The 15260-nt window shown below is 32.0% G+C and overlaps 2 protein-coding genes across 2 annotated transcripts; both read right to left on the reverse strand.

The window, feature by feature from the left end:
- Positions 1-2460: 2460 nt before the first annotated feature.
- Positions 2461-3798, reverse strand: LOC105436357 (RPM1-interacting protein 4). The gene is made up of 3 exons (XM_011661994.2): positions 3638-3798; positions 2837-3475; positions 2461-2695 (listed from the first exon to the last, which is right to left on the reverse strand). The coding sequence occupies exons 1-3, from the start codon at positions 3641-3643 to the stop codon at positions 2669-2671; spliced, it is 672 nt and encodes a 223-aa protein (XP_011660296.1). The 5' UTR covers positions 3644-3798; the 3' UTR covers positions 2461-2668.
- A 5532-nt stretch (positions 3799-9330) lies between these two features.
- Positions 9331-14090, reverse strand: LOC101203162. The gene is made up of 4 exons (XM_011661995.2): positions 13530-14090; positions 10827-11279; positions 10005-10299; positions 9331-9702 (listed from the first exon to the last, which is right to left on the reverse strand). The coding sequence occupies exons 1-4, from the start codon at positions 13947-13949 to the stop codon at positions 9566-9568; spliced, it is 1305 nt and encodes a 434-aa protein (XP_011660297.1). The 5' UTR covers positions 13950-14090; the 3' UTR covers positions 9331-9565.
- Positions 14091-15260: the final 1170 nt, after the last annotated feature.

Here is a 15260-nt window from a genome sequence, read left to right on the forward strand (position 1 = left end):
AATATGATTTACAAGCTATAAATTAAGTATGCTTTGAAATAATTATTGAACTGTATTGGACATTATATCTTGATTACAAGCATGTTTATAAAAAGTATTTGAGTATGCTTATTAAGAACATGTTTTCAAAGCATGAGTTTAAAAGTGTTTGGAAAAGCATGAATTTATAATTTTACCAATGAGATTAGCAAGCAATGGTTTATAAGTATGTTTTGAGTTTATGGAATTGTTGCTGTTTTAGAAAGATGTTTGAAAAACATAAGTTTGATGAGAAAGTTTTTAAGCAAGAAAACCATGTTGTTCTATATATCGAGGTCTCGATGGTCAATGTACACAGTCAAGGTTATGTGGTTGTGTTGACCACTTAACCAATTACTACCAAGTTCTGGCAAGATAGTATGAACAGAGCTCTGCTATCTTGACTGAGATTATAGATCAGGCACAATAGGTTGAGCTAGTTGCTATCGTAATCGTGTTTCCAGGATATAGAATAAACAGAAATAAAAGAGAGAAGTGTTTCAGAAAAGAAAGAACCAACAAAGATAAGTAAGTAGAGATTTATTTTAGAAAGAAATGAGCTTTTGAAAGATAGACAGAGTTTAGCATAAAGAAGTTTTAGCTCTCCCTTTTCAAATGTTCTTCCACTTTCCAAATAGAGGTCGTGATCTAACAGTCTGACCGTTGTCTCTAATCTGATGTGCAAAGTTGTTGTTAGTTTTGTTGTTGTAGGCCAGTTCTTGATTTATCTATGTTATGTATATAAGTTATGTTTAGGTTAAGTTAGTTAAGATGTTTGATTTTCTTTTGATTAATGTGTTCTCTGTAATCATTGGCGTTTAGCCTTAGCTTATTTTGAGAATTATATAAGAAGTTTGTTTAATTTATGGTTTGTTGTGTTAGTCCGTTGCATAAGTTTTAATGGACTCAAAGTTATTTAGCATTCCAAAAAAGTTCAGTAGTCAGGGTCAACTGGTGTTGTTCAGAAGGAAAACGATGTTGATTGACTTCACACCGTCTCTCAGATCATGAGTAAGTGATCCAAAAGAAGTGTGACAAAAACGGTTGATTAAATTTGGCTACGATTGATCACTGAAAATGGTTGGCAAAAGTAACCGACAATAGTCGTCGAAAAAAGGTCGACCAAAAGTTGGCTGACAACGGTTTTCGAATAAGGATCGATAAAAGTTGGCTAACCACGGTTTGTCGAAAAGCAAAACAAAGGTGGTCAGTGACAATGTTGTAAATGATGGTCGGAGGTTGATGGTAGTAGCAGGTGGAGGTTAATTGACATCGACCATTGAGAAACGATTTTCAAAAGTTAGTCTACAACGATTATTGGAAAATGGTAGTCAAAAGATTGTCAATATCGATTACTAAAAATAGTTGTCGGAGGTTGGTTGGTAGTGATTTAGAGAAAAATGGTACAAGAAAATTGACCATCATTGTCAATAAAAAACAGTTTCCAGAAAAACGTTCTTTGAAAGTTGATTGATGATGGTTATCAGAGGTCGACCGACAACGATTGTAAAAAAAGCAATAAATGAAAGTTGATTGTCATTGATCGATCAAAAACAGCATCCAGAAAAACGGTTACCAAAAGTTTGTTGCCAATGATTAATGGTGGTCAATAGTTGTTTTATGATAGTCATTTCTAACACGTATATGAAATTTGGCTGGTTAATTACAATTGACAAAAAGCGTGTGTGGGAGGTTAGTTGAAAGCTATTGTAAGAAAAATAATTAATAAACAAAAGTTGGTTGTCAATGATTATGTAGAAAATAATGGTCGAAAGTTCACAGACGATGGTCGTTGGAGACGATAGTCTAATGTAGGTCGACGACAGTTGACGAAGACGATTGTCAAAAGTTGGTTGGCGAGGATAGCCGAAGGTATTGGTCGGAGTGTTTTGTACAAATTAGAGAGATTAATCATTTAACATACAAAATTACATACGCTTGATGCACGTGATATGTTTGATACACATGATGTACTGCAGATACACTTAGTATTATTCACCGATACACTCGATTGATTAAATACACTTAATATACTTAAAGTCTTACTTATACACTTGATACACTATTGATATACACTTGTAAACTTGATTGAAATTCTTGATAATGATTCACTTTACTAGTATTCTAATATCCTTTAATAATATATTATTGATATACTTGATAATGATACACTGAGTTATATCCTTTATATACTTAATAATACAATAATGAACTACATAATACTAAACAAAATCATTTGAAATCAGATTCAACTCAAAATACACATCGAACAAAGTAGAGAAAAAATCAAATTATTTTGATCAACAACCATTACATTTCATATTACAATTAATGTACCATTGATATCCTAAAATCAAAATTAAGACAAAAATAACAAATTTCAACTTTGTTTAAATTATAGAATCTAAATTTAAAATTAGGGGAGTCTCAAGTATAGGAAAATGAAGCAAGCAAATTCTAGATTGGGTTTATTCCATTATAATAATTTGTATTTATAATTGAAGATAAATATAATTATTGAAATTATGAAAGATATTATTTATATCAAAACACAAGAAGGGATATAGATTTTATAAAAGTGTGAAAATGAGCAAATACATTTGCACCGTTTTGAGTCTGTTCTTGAAGCAGTCATGATGTGCGATGTGCTTCACTTTGGATATAAACAACAGCATATCTGCATAAATAAACAAATATTGATTTCAACAAAGATGTGATTGATATAGAAAAACAGTTATGAATGGAGACCAAATAATTAACAAACATGACCTAAATTAATAGAAACTTGAGAAAGAAACAAGAACAAAGAGGAGGGTACCTTGGAACCAAATGAAGTGGATCCATGACTTGAACTTTTACCAACAGTTGTTTGAGTAATTGGCTGCTTCGTTTGATTCATCAATGCCGGAACACTCTGAGTATCATTAGAACCTCCAACTTGCTTCTCTATCTTCACTTTATTGAATATCGCCGTATATCCATCTCCCGATTTCGGATCCCTCACATCCCAGCTTCCAAATTTCGGCACCGACGCCATCATTTCCCCCTCATTATTCCGCCGCACCCTAGGGTTCCGATTACCCTTTCCGTCCACCGTCGCCGGAGAAAATCTACTCATTCCTTCCGCTCCATTGCTATTTTTCTTCTTCCTCCCACTCTGTTTCGCTTTCAGAAGCGCGTAATCCGAATCGCTTCTCTCACTGCTTAATTTCTCCGACCCGGAGTTCACAATCTCTCGCCGCTGGTGGGAGTCGTCGCCATCGTGATAACGGTGGTGGTTGGCTGGGCTTGAATTTTGGTTTGCGACGGCGGTCGGCGGGTAGGTGTCGGGATCGTTGGGATCGAAGGTGATGCCGGCGGCTTGGAGTTCACGGGCGTTTTCGAAATAGATGGTGTACGGTACGTCATCGGAATCCCAATTACCGAATTTGGGAACGTGAGATGACGACTTTGGCCCCTGCCCATTACATTAAATTAATTGAAGACTAATACAAACTTACTTCTAACTAATAATTCCACACGACCACGATATCATTTAATAGTTGGGTTTTATTTGTGCTTTTGTGTTGATGGATAAAAAGAAAAAAAAAGCAACAAAGAAGAAGAAGAAAACACTCACTGCCATGAGCTGTGGCAGCTCCGTGGTTGCTGCAACGCGATGACGGGAACGGCGGAGTATGCAAGAGTTCGTATTGTTAGAAGAAAAAAAGATGGAGGAGTAATGAGGTTGGAAGTTTTGTTCTTGATCAGTCAATTATAGTTCGATAGTTTCTAAGTTTGTTTTCGATGTGTTTAGTGTGTTTTGGCTTTTACTTTGTTTCTATTGTGGGTAATCTTCTGTTTGTTTGCTTCAAGTTTTTTTTTGAAGAGATTATTATTTGAGTCATCTAATCGTAGCCTTCAAGATGTAAAGAAATAGTTCAAAAAGTTACTATAATATGCCTGTAACTTTTTTTCTCTCATTCTGAAATGCAAAAAACCCAGTGATTTCTACCCCAATCAGTCTTTGTAATGTGTTTTACAACATCATTTCCAAAATTGTGACAAACTTTGCTTAAAAGAATCCTTGATGTGATCCTATCTCCCATTGATCAATCGGTGTTCATCATCCTCACATAATTGACAATGCACTCATTGGTTTTGAACTTTTGCATGCAATTTTTAGTCCAAAAGGAAAGGCCGGTAGGGTTGGGTGGCTATGAAGATGAATATTTGTAAGCTTACCATCGAGTTGAATCACCTTCATTCGTGAAGTTATGGACAAGATGTGCAAAACTAATCTCAGTTTTCTTAAACTTGATAAAGGAATAAGCTCAGTTTAATAAAGGAATATCATTTGATTCCTTTCTTTTACTGAGATAGAAGTGATCCCCATAATCAATTTTTTAAACAGATTATTGACAGTATAACAAAGTAGTTGTTCATACTTCATAGTCCAAAAGGACCGAATAAAGTTCTTAATAAACTAAAACTTAAATGCCGAATTTAGAAAACATACAAAAACAAAGACTTGAAATGGTTACTCAGAGAGCCTAAACGATATGTTGTTTTCGAATTTGCTGATATCAATATCAACTTTATCAAAAATCTGTGACATCAATATCTTCATCCATATATCTATTTTTCCTACTAAATATTTAATTTATAAGAAGGTTTTTGTTTTTGTTTTTGTTTCTCAAACAAAAGATTTTACATTTCACTTAAGAAAATGCATATTGATAACAAAATTTGAGGCCGGCAAGAATATTAGGTTTGGCTTGTGAAGACATAATAATAATCTAATATAAAAATGTGTTGCCTTTTTGCATAAGGAGATTGAGAAAAGGATGAGAGTTTGACGTGGTCTTCTCAACCTTTCTTCTTTGATTATATAATTAATACACTAACTGTGGAATAAATTTGTTAAAATTTCTTTAGATTATCCTATGGAAACTATTCTTTTAGTTTTATTTAACTCTGTCAACTCGTGAACTCCGTTAGAGTAAATTGTATAAACATGCCTATCAAAGTGAAACTTAGCTGAATGATAATTAGTTTTGTTAGTACTAAATTTTAACCAAGTTGAGCGTACTTGATCTCTAGGGAGCAGCAACAATAAATTTGTATTTTAGAGAAAGAAAACTCGCCTACCAGCAAAGAGCAACTTGGATTTCGGTGTGTTGTAAGCCAAAATCACACTGATAATTAAGTCAAAAAATTGGAGGAAGAAGAGAGTATTTGATAGTGATCGAAGAACTTACCTCTTTTATGCATGTATATATAAGTCTTATTGGTAGAGATTTCACCTTATTCCTATTCTTTTATTTGACTAGATTAATGATTGGACTACTTATGGGAATAATTCTTCTAAGCCAAAACCAACTAGCCCAACATTCTTACTAGGTGTTTGCAGGGTTCAATCCCCTTTAACCTTAAACCTTTCCTTGGGCTCGAGTCGAGGCTGACCAGGCTTGGTCCTTTTTTGGACCCGTCTTCTTTTACTCTCGTTTTACTAATCTAATCCTAGTTTCTAAATCGACCCCACAACATTAATCTCCATCCTAAGTGAGGGTTCATGACTTTCCAGACTTTTTTTTGTACCTTGGGGAGTATTATCTCTTATTTGATTTCATGATACCTCATCGCAAAACTCAATCCAAGCTTTGTTAGGGTCTATTGAGTCTATTAAGCCAAACCCTTTAAGGTACAACCGATTTTCCAATGCACTTCTCCATCTGATGACAAAGTTCTACGTCAAATCTTGTTAGGCCCACCAATTGGATAATCGTTGATCATAGGTTATTACTCGACTGGCCTCAGATGGTCTCTAGATTAGAAGTTTGCTTGGGATATTATCAAGTTAAATCTTGGCTTCTTGACATTTCTTTATTTTTAGTCGTGTCTTGTTAACTCTTATCCTTTCTCTGTCTCTTTTTCTGTTTTGATTGTCGCTTCTTGTCATGTCTCAGTATATAGCTTTTGTCTTTTTCCCAATTTGTTTGATCCAACTATCCTTGAAAGTTTTTGTGTAAATCCTCCTATGTCATTTTATTTCTAAGCTTCCTCTAGTTGGGCCTTAGGCCAAGGTCGACCAGAAGTCATTATTTTTTTAATTATCATTATGCTTATGCGTTATAATTCTTTCTTTTATTTGGTTCTTGTTATTTGACCAATTTGTTCTTCATGCCAATTTATCACGTGTCGTTTTTTAATAATCATGTAGCTTTTATTTCATCTATTGAACATTTTAAATTTGTACAAGTGTCTTTCTATTGTTCATTTAGCTATGATGTACTATGTACCCCTTTTCTAGGGTCAATCTTGACCAAGGTCGAGGCCAAGTACCCTTTTTTTTTTTAGTTTAAGATGTAAAGTTAGAAACTTTTTTTGACTTGATCTTAGCCCTAATTGAGGTTGATCATGCTGGCTTGAACTAGGGCTTAAGCTAGACCCCTTGTTGTTGTTCTTGATTTAAATATTATGTTTCTTTCTTGTAGTCATCTTTAATGATAATAAATTTTTAAGTGCTCGACATTCCATGGATGCAGGAGAATCTTCCCATCCTGACTTGCCAATTTGTATGTGTCGGGCCTTACTACTTTAATCACATGATACAGTCTCCTGCATTTAAATCTCAAGTGTTATACATCACTTTCCTTAATATGTGATCTCATTTATAAAGCTTCGTACTCTAGATGTGGTGTTGTAGTATAAAGTGATCCTATTCTTTTACTCTGCTACACATAAATGTGTTGTCTCACAAACTTCGTCTACCCTTTACCTGAGGGAGCGAGCCAATAATGTCTACTCCCCATTGTGTGAAAGACCATGTGGACTTATAATATTGGTTAATGGTGGTTACCTCGAAATTGATGTATATCGTTGGCATTGATCACATAATCTTACAAAGTTTCATTGATCTTGAAGCATGGTTGGCCAATAATAGCATTGCCTAACAATTTTGTGGCATAAAGATCTTGTTCTAGAGTGATTGCCAAAGATCCGCTCGTTAATCTCTTTCATCACATATTCTGCTTCATTGGGTGAGACACTTTAGCATGGGTAATTAATAATATCTTTTATAGAGTTTGTCTTCCCTCGTAATATCATATGATGTACACCTCTATAGTCGCTTAGCCTCAACTTTCTCTATAGTTAACTCGTCATTTTTTTAAAAATTTTGATTGCCAGATCCATCCTAGTTACATTTCTTCCATCATCATCTATTTCTTTCGACCCAGTCTCGAGTCTGTTTCTAGATGGTTTAGCCACGATCTCGATCGTAATAGGGATGACCTCGAATTTGGCTTCAACATACTTGAATTTGGAAAGATGCAACTCTTCAATAACATCCATAACTCTAGTAGGGTTGGCTTCGAACTTGGCTTCAACTGCTTTGGAAAATTTGACTTTAATGTCTATAATCGCAGCCTCAGCCTCGACCCTAGAAGGATCAGCTTTATCTTTGGTAGTTCTGATCATGGGAAAATCTGGCTCTCCAACACCCATAGCCTCGACCTTGGTCCTAACAGGGTCGACCGCAGGCTTGGTTTCAATAGTCACAGACTTGGAATACTCCCTATGAATATTAGGCTTAAACAAGATTTTCACTAGCAGTAATTGATAACTCTCTAAGACTGCAGAGGAAGATGGAATTTGTACGATGATAAGTCTAAACCGCATGATCAACCTCCACAAGAACAAAGTTGAAGACAAACACCTAAAGACCAAGAATATGGAAACATTTGTTGAGGATGAGGAAATAGAGGTTGAAGATAAAAATGAAGAAGAAGAAAGGAAGGCTGAAAAAGAAACCCCACTTACTCGCAAGAGGAAAGGACGAGGACGAGGTGTCTGGGTCCAAGAAGGGAGAAAAGAAACTCAAAGCCAACGAGTCTAAGGACCTTCTTCAATTCCTTTAGCTGTAATTAACCCTTCTGGTGCCCAAACCACCATCCTACCTTTGCCCTCCAAAACGCAGAAAAAGACCACCTCCACCCAACCAAGAACACCATCGTCCTCCTAAAAAATCCAAACTCCAACTCCGTCAAAATCCAAAACACCAAGCCCTTTCCGCTAAATCCAAAATACTACCTCCCTGCGGTAAGAAGAAAATTCCCAATCTCTTATCGCAGCTTTGCCTAATGATAATTTGTGGGAATACAAATTATTATGTTTTTTTAGGTTGAACAATGGAGTTAGAATGCATAATCAAGTGTTAAAATGTATAGCTTTCATCGTAAATTTATAAACACGACAATTATTCCCACTAAATATTAAATAATTTTACCATGTTGAAATTTCTTGCGCCACAACAAAAGTTGCTTGCACCACTAAAACTTTGTCATTACCAAAGAATAACCAAATCTAAACAATTGTTTATCAAAGAATAGCCAACGATCAGGTAGTAAAGAATAGTCAAATCTAAACTATCGTTTCCAAATGTATTAGGTGCATTGGGGCATTTTTGGTACTTTTCATTGTGGGCCTATGAGCTTTTTCCGTTTTCAAAATTGTTATATACGGTATAAAGTTTTTGTCGCTTGTTATACTTTTTAAATGATCACCCCTTTAATTTACACCATTTTACTCTCCATACTTTAAAATTTTAATCCACATATATTTAATAAATCTTAAATTTAGTTTCATCTCTAGTTTATTGTTGATAATTTTTTTTATTATCCCTTATTTTCACTATAAGTTTGGCAAAAATATTGTATATGTATATCTTTTTCATATTGTCAAAAATAATAAAATTGACAAAATATTTACACTTCATGACAAAATTGTGTGCAGTAGATTTTTGTTATGAAGTGCAAACATAATTTTCTATTTTTATTATTATTTTGAAAAAGAAATCCTCATAAATTATAAATTATAGATTATAGAAGTAGATATCCATAACCTAGATAGATTACCAATTTTCATACAATTCTTATTCAATTTCATGATGTAACATTCATCGTATTATAGTGTGACATGTCATGTAATGTTGGAGAAGAAAGTAGAATTGACAAAATAGCCACGTCATCAAGTCATGCCAAGCTGGAAGATGATTGAATAGGGCAAGTAAAGCATTGAATGATTTTCTTGTTTATTTACAAAGAAGTTGTATACACCATGATTGTGCTAATTAAAATTGGCCATCTTTTCTCTCACTCAAATCCAAGGTATTTACTTCATTTTTTATTTTATCCCCTAATCAAAGGATTACAATTGTATTGGAAACTTGATATAAAAATCTTAATAGTGCTTAGTGTTTTATTGTTAATTAATTATACTTAGTAACTGAAAGAAAACATATATATATATATATATATATATATATTCATATGAAGATCAGAACAAACCAACTCATTATCATTTCCAAATAAATGATATCATCAACTTAACTACTCTCTCTTTCTATATTAGTTAGACTTATATTACACACATTATTGTAAAGATAAACCTTTTGTTTCCAATACATTTTTAATACTCAATATACATACAGAGCACTACATGTTAAGAATATAAACAATTTAATTTCCTCTACAAAATTCATCTAATATATGAAAAGGCAAGAGCTTCAAGAAACACCAACAGTTTTGTTGAGCAACCACAAGAAAAGAGCAAGTTCAATGGCAAAAATGGATTTCAGCCATGTTCTGTCCACCATGAATCCATACACTGTTATTCCTGCTTTGTTATTTCTCAAGTATGTCACTGCACAAAACAAAACAAATATTTCTTTGGTTACACAATGATACAAATCTAATAGGACACAACAATACGTCAATTTCTAACAACTAAGATATGGATATCGTTCTTTATCCTAGAATATATATAAAATTTAACGTAATTAGTACAAAATACAATACAAAAGTAAAATATTAACACTTGTTGGCACAAAAAAAAACCCTACCAAATTAAGTTAAATGACAATAGTACAAATACCTTCCTTTCATGACTAAAAGACTAAAGTAAATGATTGATAGATTTGATATACATGTTTATAAATTACTTACCTAATGCCTGCCTCTTTTGGAATGAGATTGTGTGAGCAAAAACTGGCATTAGTTTGGCATCATCCAAGTCGTCCTCATCCTCATCGCCGTCCTCATCATCAGAGTTGGATTCAACAACGTTGGGAACAAAAGACGCTGTCGGGGTCATCTCAGTGTCGAGCTCATCAAATGTGTTTATGACGGCGGAGACGTGCCACTTCGCAGCAAGGCATGTGATGGACTGAGCTTTATGGGTGATCTTTGCAGCACTGCGGAGGCATATGAACAAACCTGTCACCAAGCTGATGGAGCATAGCTGCATGGTTCTCAAAACTCTTAGCTTTTACTGACTTACACATATCCAAAAAAAAACTTCAATATGATAAACATTCAATACATTAGAATTCAGAGCATAACAATACTTGATTAAAACACCTTAAAACACCTTCTAAGTTGAATTTGAAATTAAAGCTTCTAAAAGATCACTCTTGTTCATGAGTTTATCACTTTTGTTATTCACTTACAGTTTCTACCAATGTTTTATAAAACTAACAATTGTAGTTTTTGAAAATCTGTCTATATTTTTTTGTTAGTTTACTAAAAAGCCAAATGTATCGATAAGAAATGTGTGAAAGAAAAAGAATATATTTTTAAAACAGAATCTTTATCAAACAACACTTTGCTTATAAACATTCAAGTTTGCATCTATTTAGTTTCCAACTCACACACGTATAAATTCACATTTCTATAACCGTTTGGTTTAAACTAAAATTTCTAGAGACAAGAAAGACGTATAGTAATTTGTAGATAGTAGTAGAAGGTAAAGAAAGTAGATAGTATTACCGCAAGTTGTCCAGACTTGGAGAGATTAGCATGAGCTTTAGATCTTGTAGTCATCAATAAAGAGATAAACTGACTAGCAGTGACCAAAATCAGAGACAGCAACATGAAGACTCTAAAGCGATGGCTAATGACAGTGAAGGTTCTTCTAAGCCCCAAATGCTGAATCAAGATGGTGCCAACCTCAGTTTCGCTACGAAAACTAGAAGCGAAATCTTCAAGTCTGATCATTTGGAGACAGCAAATGAGGCGGAAGAAAATGCAGACAAAGAAGAAGATGGAAGTTCTGTAAAGCCATGAGCAGAGCTCCAATGTGCAAGAGGTAACGTAGCTAATATACATGTTATTGGTGTAATATGGGATTTCTTTAGCTGCTGAAATGTACCACCAGATTTTGTAACCTGCTTCTGCCATGAAACATGGCAATAGGAAGAAGGACATCAGCTTCATCGATTTCTGCAATTATACAGTCATCAGCAACGGTACATTTTGAAAAGGGGTTGTTGTCATTATTTGTTATCCATAAAAAAGGGGTTCCAAAAAATTGCATTAAATACTACATTTATTTAAATTCCAGCTAATTTCATTAGAAAAAGAAAAGCAATTTTGTAGAATAATGGGAAGTGATTGTATTAACAAAATAAATAAAAAATAGTCAAATCAGAAATAGTCCAGACTTGTCTATTTTTATTTTTATAAAATAAATTATTCATTAAACCAAATTAAAAATAACAATAATAGCAATTATAATATCAAATTTAGCGTTTACTGCATTAATTTAATCCATCTTTTTTCTTCTTTAAGGCATAATTCAACAAAGCTACAGATTTATGTCCTTACATATTTTAATACAATTTTCTTATAATCAAGATACTAAATATTATTTTATTAGTTATAAAATGGTTTTTTTAAAATTATAACACACCCACAAAGTATTTAAATAGTTTCGAAAACGGAAGAAGTACACATACCTACAATAAAAAATATAAAAAAATGTCAAACGATTAATTTACAGATTTGAGTGTATATTTGATCATACCCAAATCTAAATGATTTTTTTATGATTTGTGACACCATGTATTTGGGTTGGTAGACGGTCGTTATATTTGAGAAACGATGGTTTAAATTTAGTTTTTTTTTTTGTACACTTTATATTTGACAATCCAACATTCCAACGATTTTTTTATGATCTTTTATATTTGATACAAATTACATGAGAAAAAAGACGATGAAAAAAAAAGTTGCAAGAAAGAATATGAAAAGGAATGACAAAGTAAAATATTTTACACAAATGGCAGAAGAAGAGAAAATGACGATAAAATAAAACATGGCAAAAGAGAAAGAGAAGAAAATCGCAGACGATCATAAGGAAGGGCAAGCCTGTAATTTAAAAAATAGACAATTTCATGGACTTTTTCATTTTATTATACGACCGTGAATATTTTACCCGATCGTTATATTTATGAAAAATTTTCAAAATAAAATGTTTGAAGTTTAATATTTATGTCAATCTAATTTCTATTTTTTTTCCTAAAAGAATGCTCAATAAAATTTTAAACGTCAAAATTTCTAAATGGTAAATTTAGTATTATTTAACCTATATATATATATATATATTAAAATTTAAAAATCCGTTGAATATAAGATTGAAAGGCTACTTTGCTTACATAAAATAAATTGATTCATTTTTTAAAATTTTAAAATATGAAATTTAAAAGATTTATTACGTATTTGAAACAAATTTTCAAATTATAAATTATTTATTATCTTTAAAAAATTTCAAGTTTTATTTCACATCAACATTAACAATTAATTTTCCACTCTTAAAAAAGAAAAAGAAGACTTTTGGTCCGTATTTCTAATTTATTTATATTTGGTTCAAATTTTAAAACCATATAGCCTTACGGGTGAGTTTCTAATTTTCTTACTATTTAATGTAGTTTATCAATTTTAGCGTAATTAAACTACACTTATCTCCGTACGACCCTTTCATTTATCTATTGCTCAATTACTGTACGAGGTGTTTAAATGATTCAAATAATTCCAACTATTTCAACCATATTTTAAAAGTTGGATTGAATTAGTTTTAATTATAAATTATTAAATTTTCATGTTTTCTTTCGAGTTAGATCTATAGTAACTCATATTAGTATGGTGTTTGTTTAATGATTTTAATATATATTTAACGGATTGAATTTTATGAAATTTTAGTTATTAGTACTGTGGTTTTCTCAATTAATAAAAAATATATAATTTTAAAAAAATCCATAAAAGCTCTAAATTTCAAGGAGTTTCCACCCATTTGGAGTGGAGAGAAGAAATGAAAAGAAAAAAATCCCCCCAACCCAAAGGAATAAAAACCTATAAACCCCTAAATTTTGAAAATGATTTTGACACAAAATTGATGGAGTAGTGAGACATCATCTATGCTATTTTACATCCAACATTAATTATTAATTTAACCTTTTTCAAAAATAAAATGAATAGACCCACTAATTTAATATCAATTTGGCAACCACTTGCATTTCTATGGACCGGGCAAAGAAATATTGACTCATAAAATGAAAAAGAAAAACAATAACAATAATTCCTTTTTTTTTTTTTTTTTTTTCTTTTTTCTCTCTTTAAAACAAAATATAGTAAAAAAAAAAAAAAGAAAGAAAGAAAAGGAAAGATTGAAACTGAATGAAAAGGAAAGAAGGATACCTGTAATTGCCGGAAATACTCAGCCCGAATCTTTGGGCTTGCTTCACACAGCTTATCCAGGAACAGAAATCGATTCAGTCCGAAGACACGGAGCCACAGAGAGAGACATAGGAAAGATAGCGTAGCAACGGCGGAAAGCGAGAGCTGAACGACCACATGGAAAGGCCTTTGATGATCTTCATCGCAATCGGAGCATGAAAGACCGAAGTGCGATGCGATGGGAACCGCGATTCCGAACACGAAGAACATGATACAGGAAACCGAAGCGCGATACAGATTTGAGTGATCCATTATGCAAATCCATCTCAGAAATGATTCCAACTTTCTCAATTCCGGTGCTTCCAATTCTGATTCTAATTCAGCTGATTTTGATTTCTGTGAATCTATTTGAGGTTGAGATTTCTTCTCCACCGTTTCCATGGGATGCTTCGCGGGAGATTTTGGTGCTTCAACAAGGAAAAATTAGAGACGGAGAGGAAGAGAGAGAACGATAATAATTTATGGCTTATGTACTTTTCTTATTTCTACATTTATGGGTTTCTAATTTTATGGATTATTCTTAACTATATTTATAATTATAATTAATTTATATAAAAAAAAAAAACTTATGTATGGAAATAGTATTTCTATTGTAGCCGATTAACTTCCACCTTCTAACGGCAATGGTCAAACACCATTAACTCAAACTTATTCTACCTCTCTTCTTTTATTGCAATTACTCAAACTCAAACTATCACAATGCTTCATAATTTACTCTTTCAATTTTTATGTGTAATGATTAGTTCTTCTCCTTTTCTTTTATTGCCTTTATTCTCTAAATTTTATAGTAATTATCCAAATTTCAAATCCACAAAATCATCCAATATGTTATTTTTTAATATTTAATCCTTAATTAGTTTATGTGTTTATCTATGCAACAACTCCTCTGATTTTAAACTTTAAACTTCCAATGTCACCCATCAAAGTTATACCAAAAATTTCAGATTCTATAGATAACAAACGTTTGATAATTAGTGATAGAAGTATATCATATCAATTACTATTATTGATAGAATTCAAAAAAATTATTTTAATTTGTAAATATTTCCATTTATTTTGCTATTTTTAAAAACACTTCGAAAATTTAATGTATTTTGCTATATTTTGTAGATAGTTTTAATTTTTGACTATATTTGAAAATGCTCTTATTTGTACATACAATAAAATATTACAATATATCTTTGATCATAAATATACAGTAATATTTTGTTATATTATGGTTTATTTTGCTATATTTAAAAATAGTCATACTAAATTCTTACGAACTAAAATTGAAAGATTAAATATGGACATTTTGATAGTAAAATGTGATTTACCTTTTTAATATTGTCATTTTAATTTCTAAATAAAAGTGATTTTTTACCTTATCAAGTATTTTTATTATAAATAGTATTAAATAGATATCCATTATGGTTTGACAAAATATCATAATTGTCATGTACCGTAATTGATTATAAACAATGATATAATTAGTGAGATTGGTAAATTATACCAAATAAATTTTAGAAAATTTTTATTTCATTTTCATAATTTCATATTTATTTCATTAGTATATCATAATGTTTATGAACTCTTTTTAGAATGTTTATTGGGAGTTACTAGATTATTGGAAAGGTGACAATGAGACAGAGGAAAGTAAGAAGTGGGGCCAATTAGAAGCAACGTCCACGGTGGAGTTGCCACGTATTATTT

The sequence above is a fragment of the Cucumis sativus genome, chromosome 1 (assembly GCF_000004075.3).
Source record: "Cucumis sativus cultivar 9930 chromosome 1, Cucumber_9930_V3, whole genome shotgun sequence".
Lineage (NCBI taxonomy): Eukaryota > Viridiplantae > Streptophyta > Magnoliopsida > Cucurbitales > Cucurbitaceae > Cucumis > Cucumis sativus.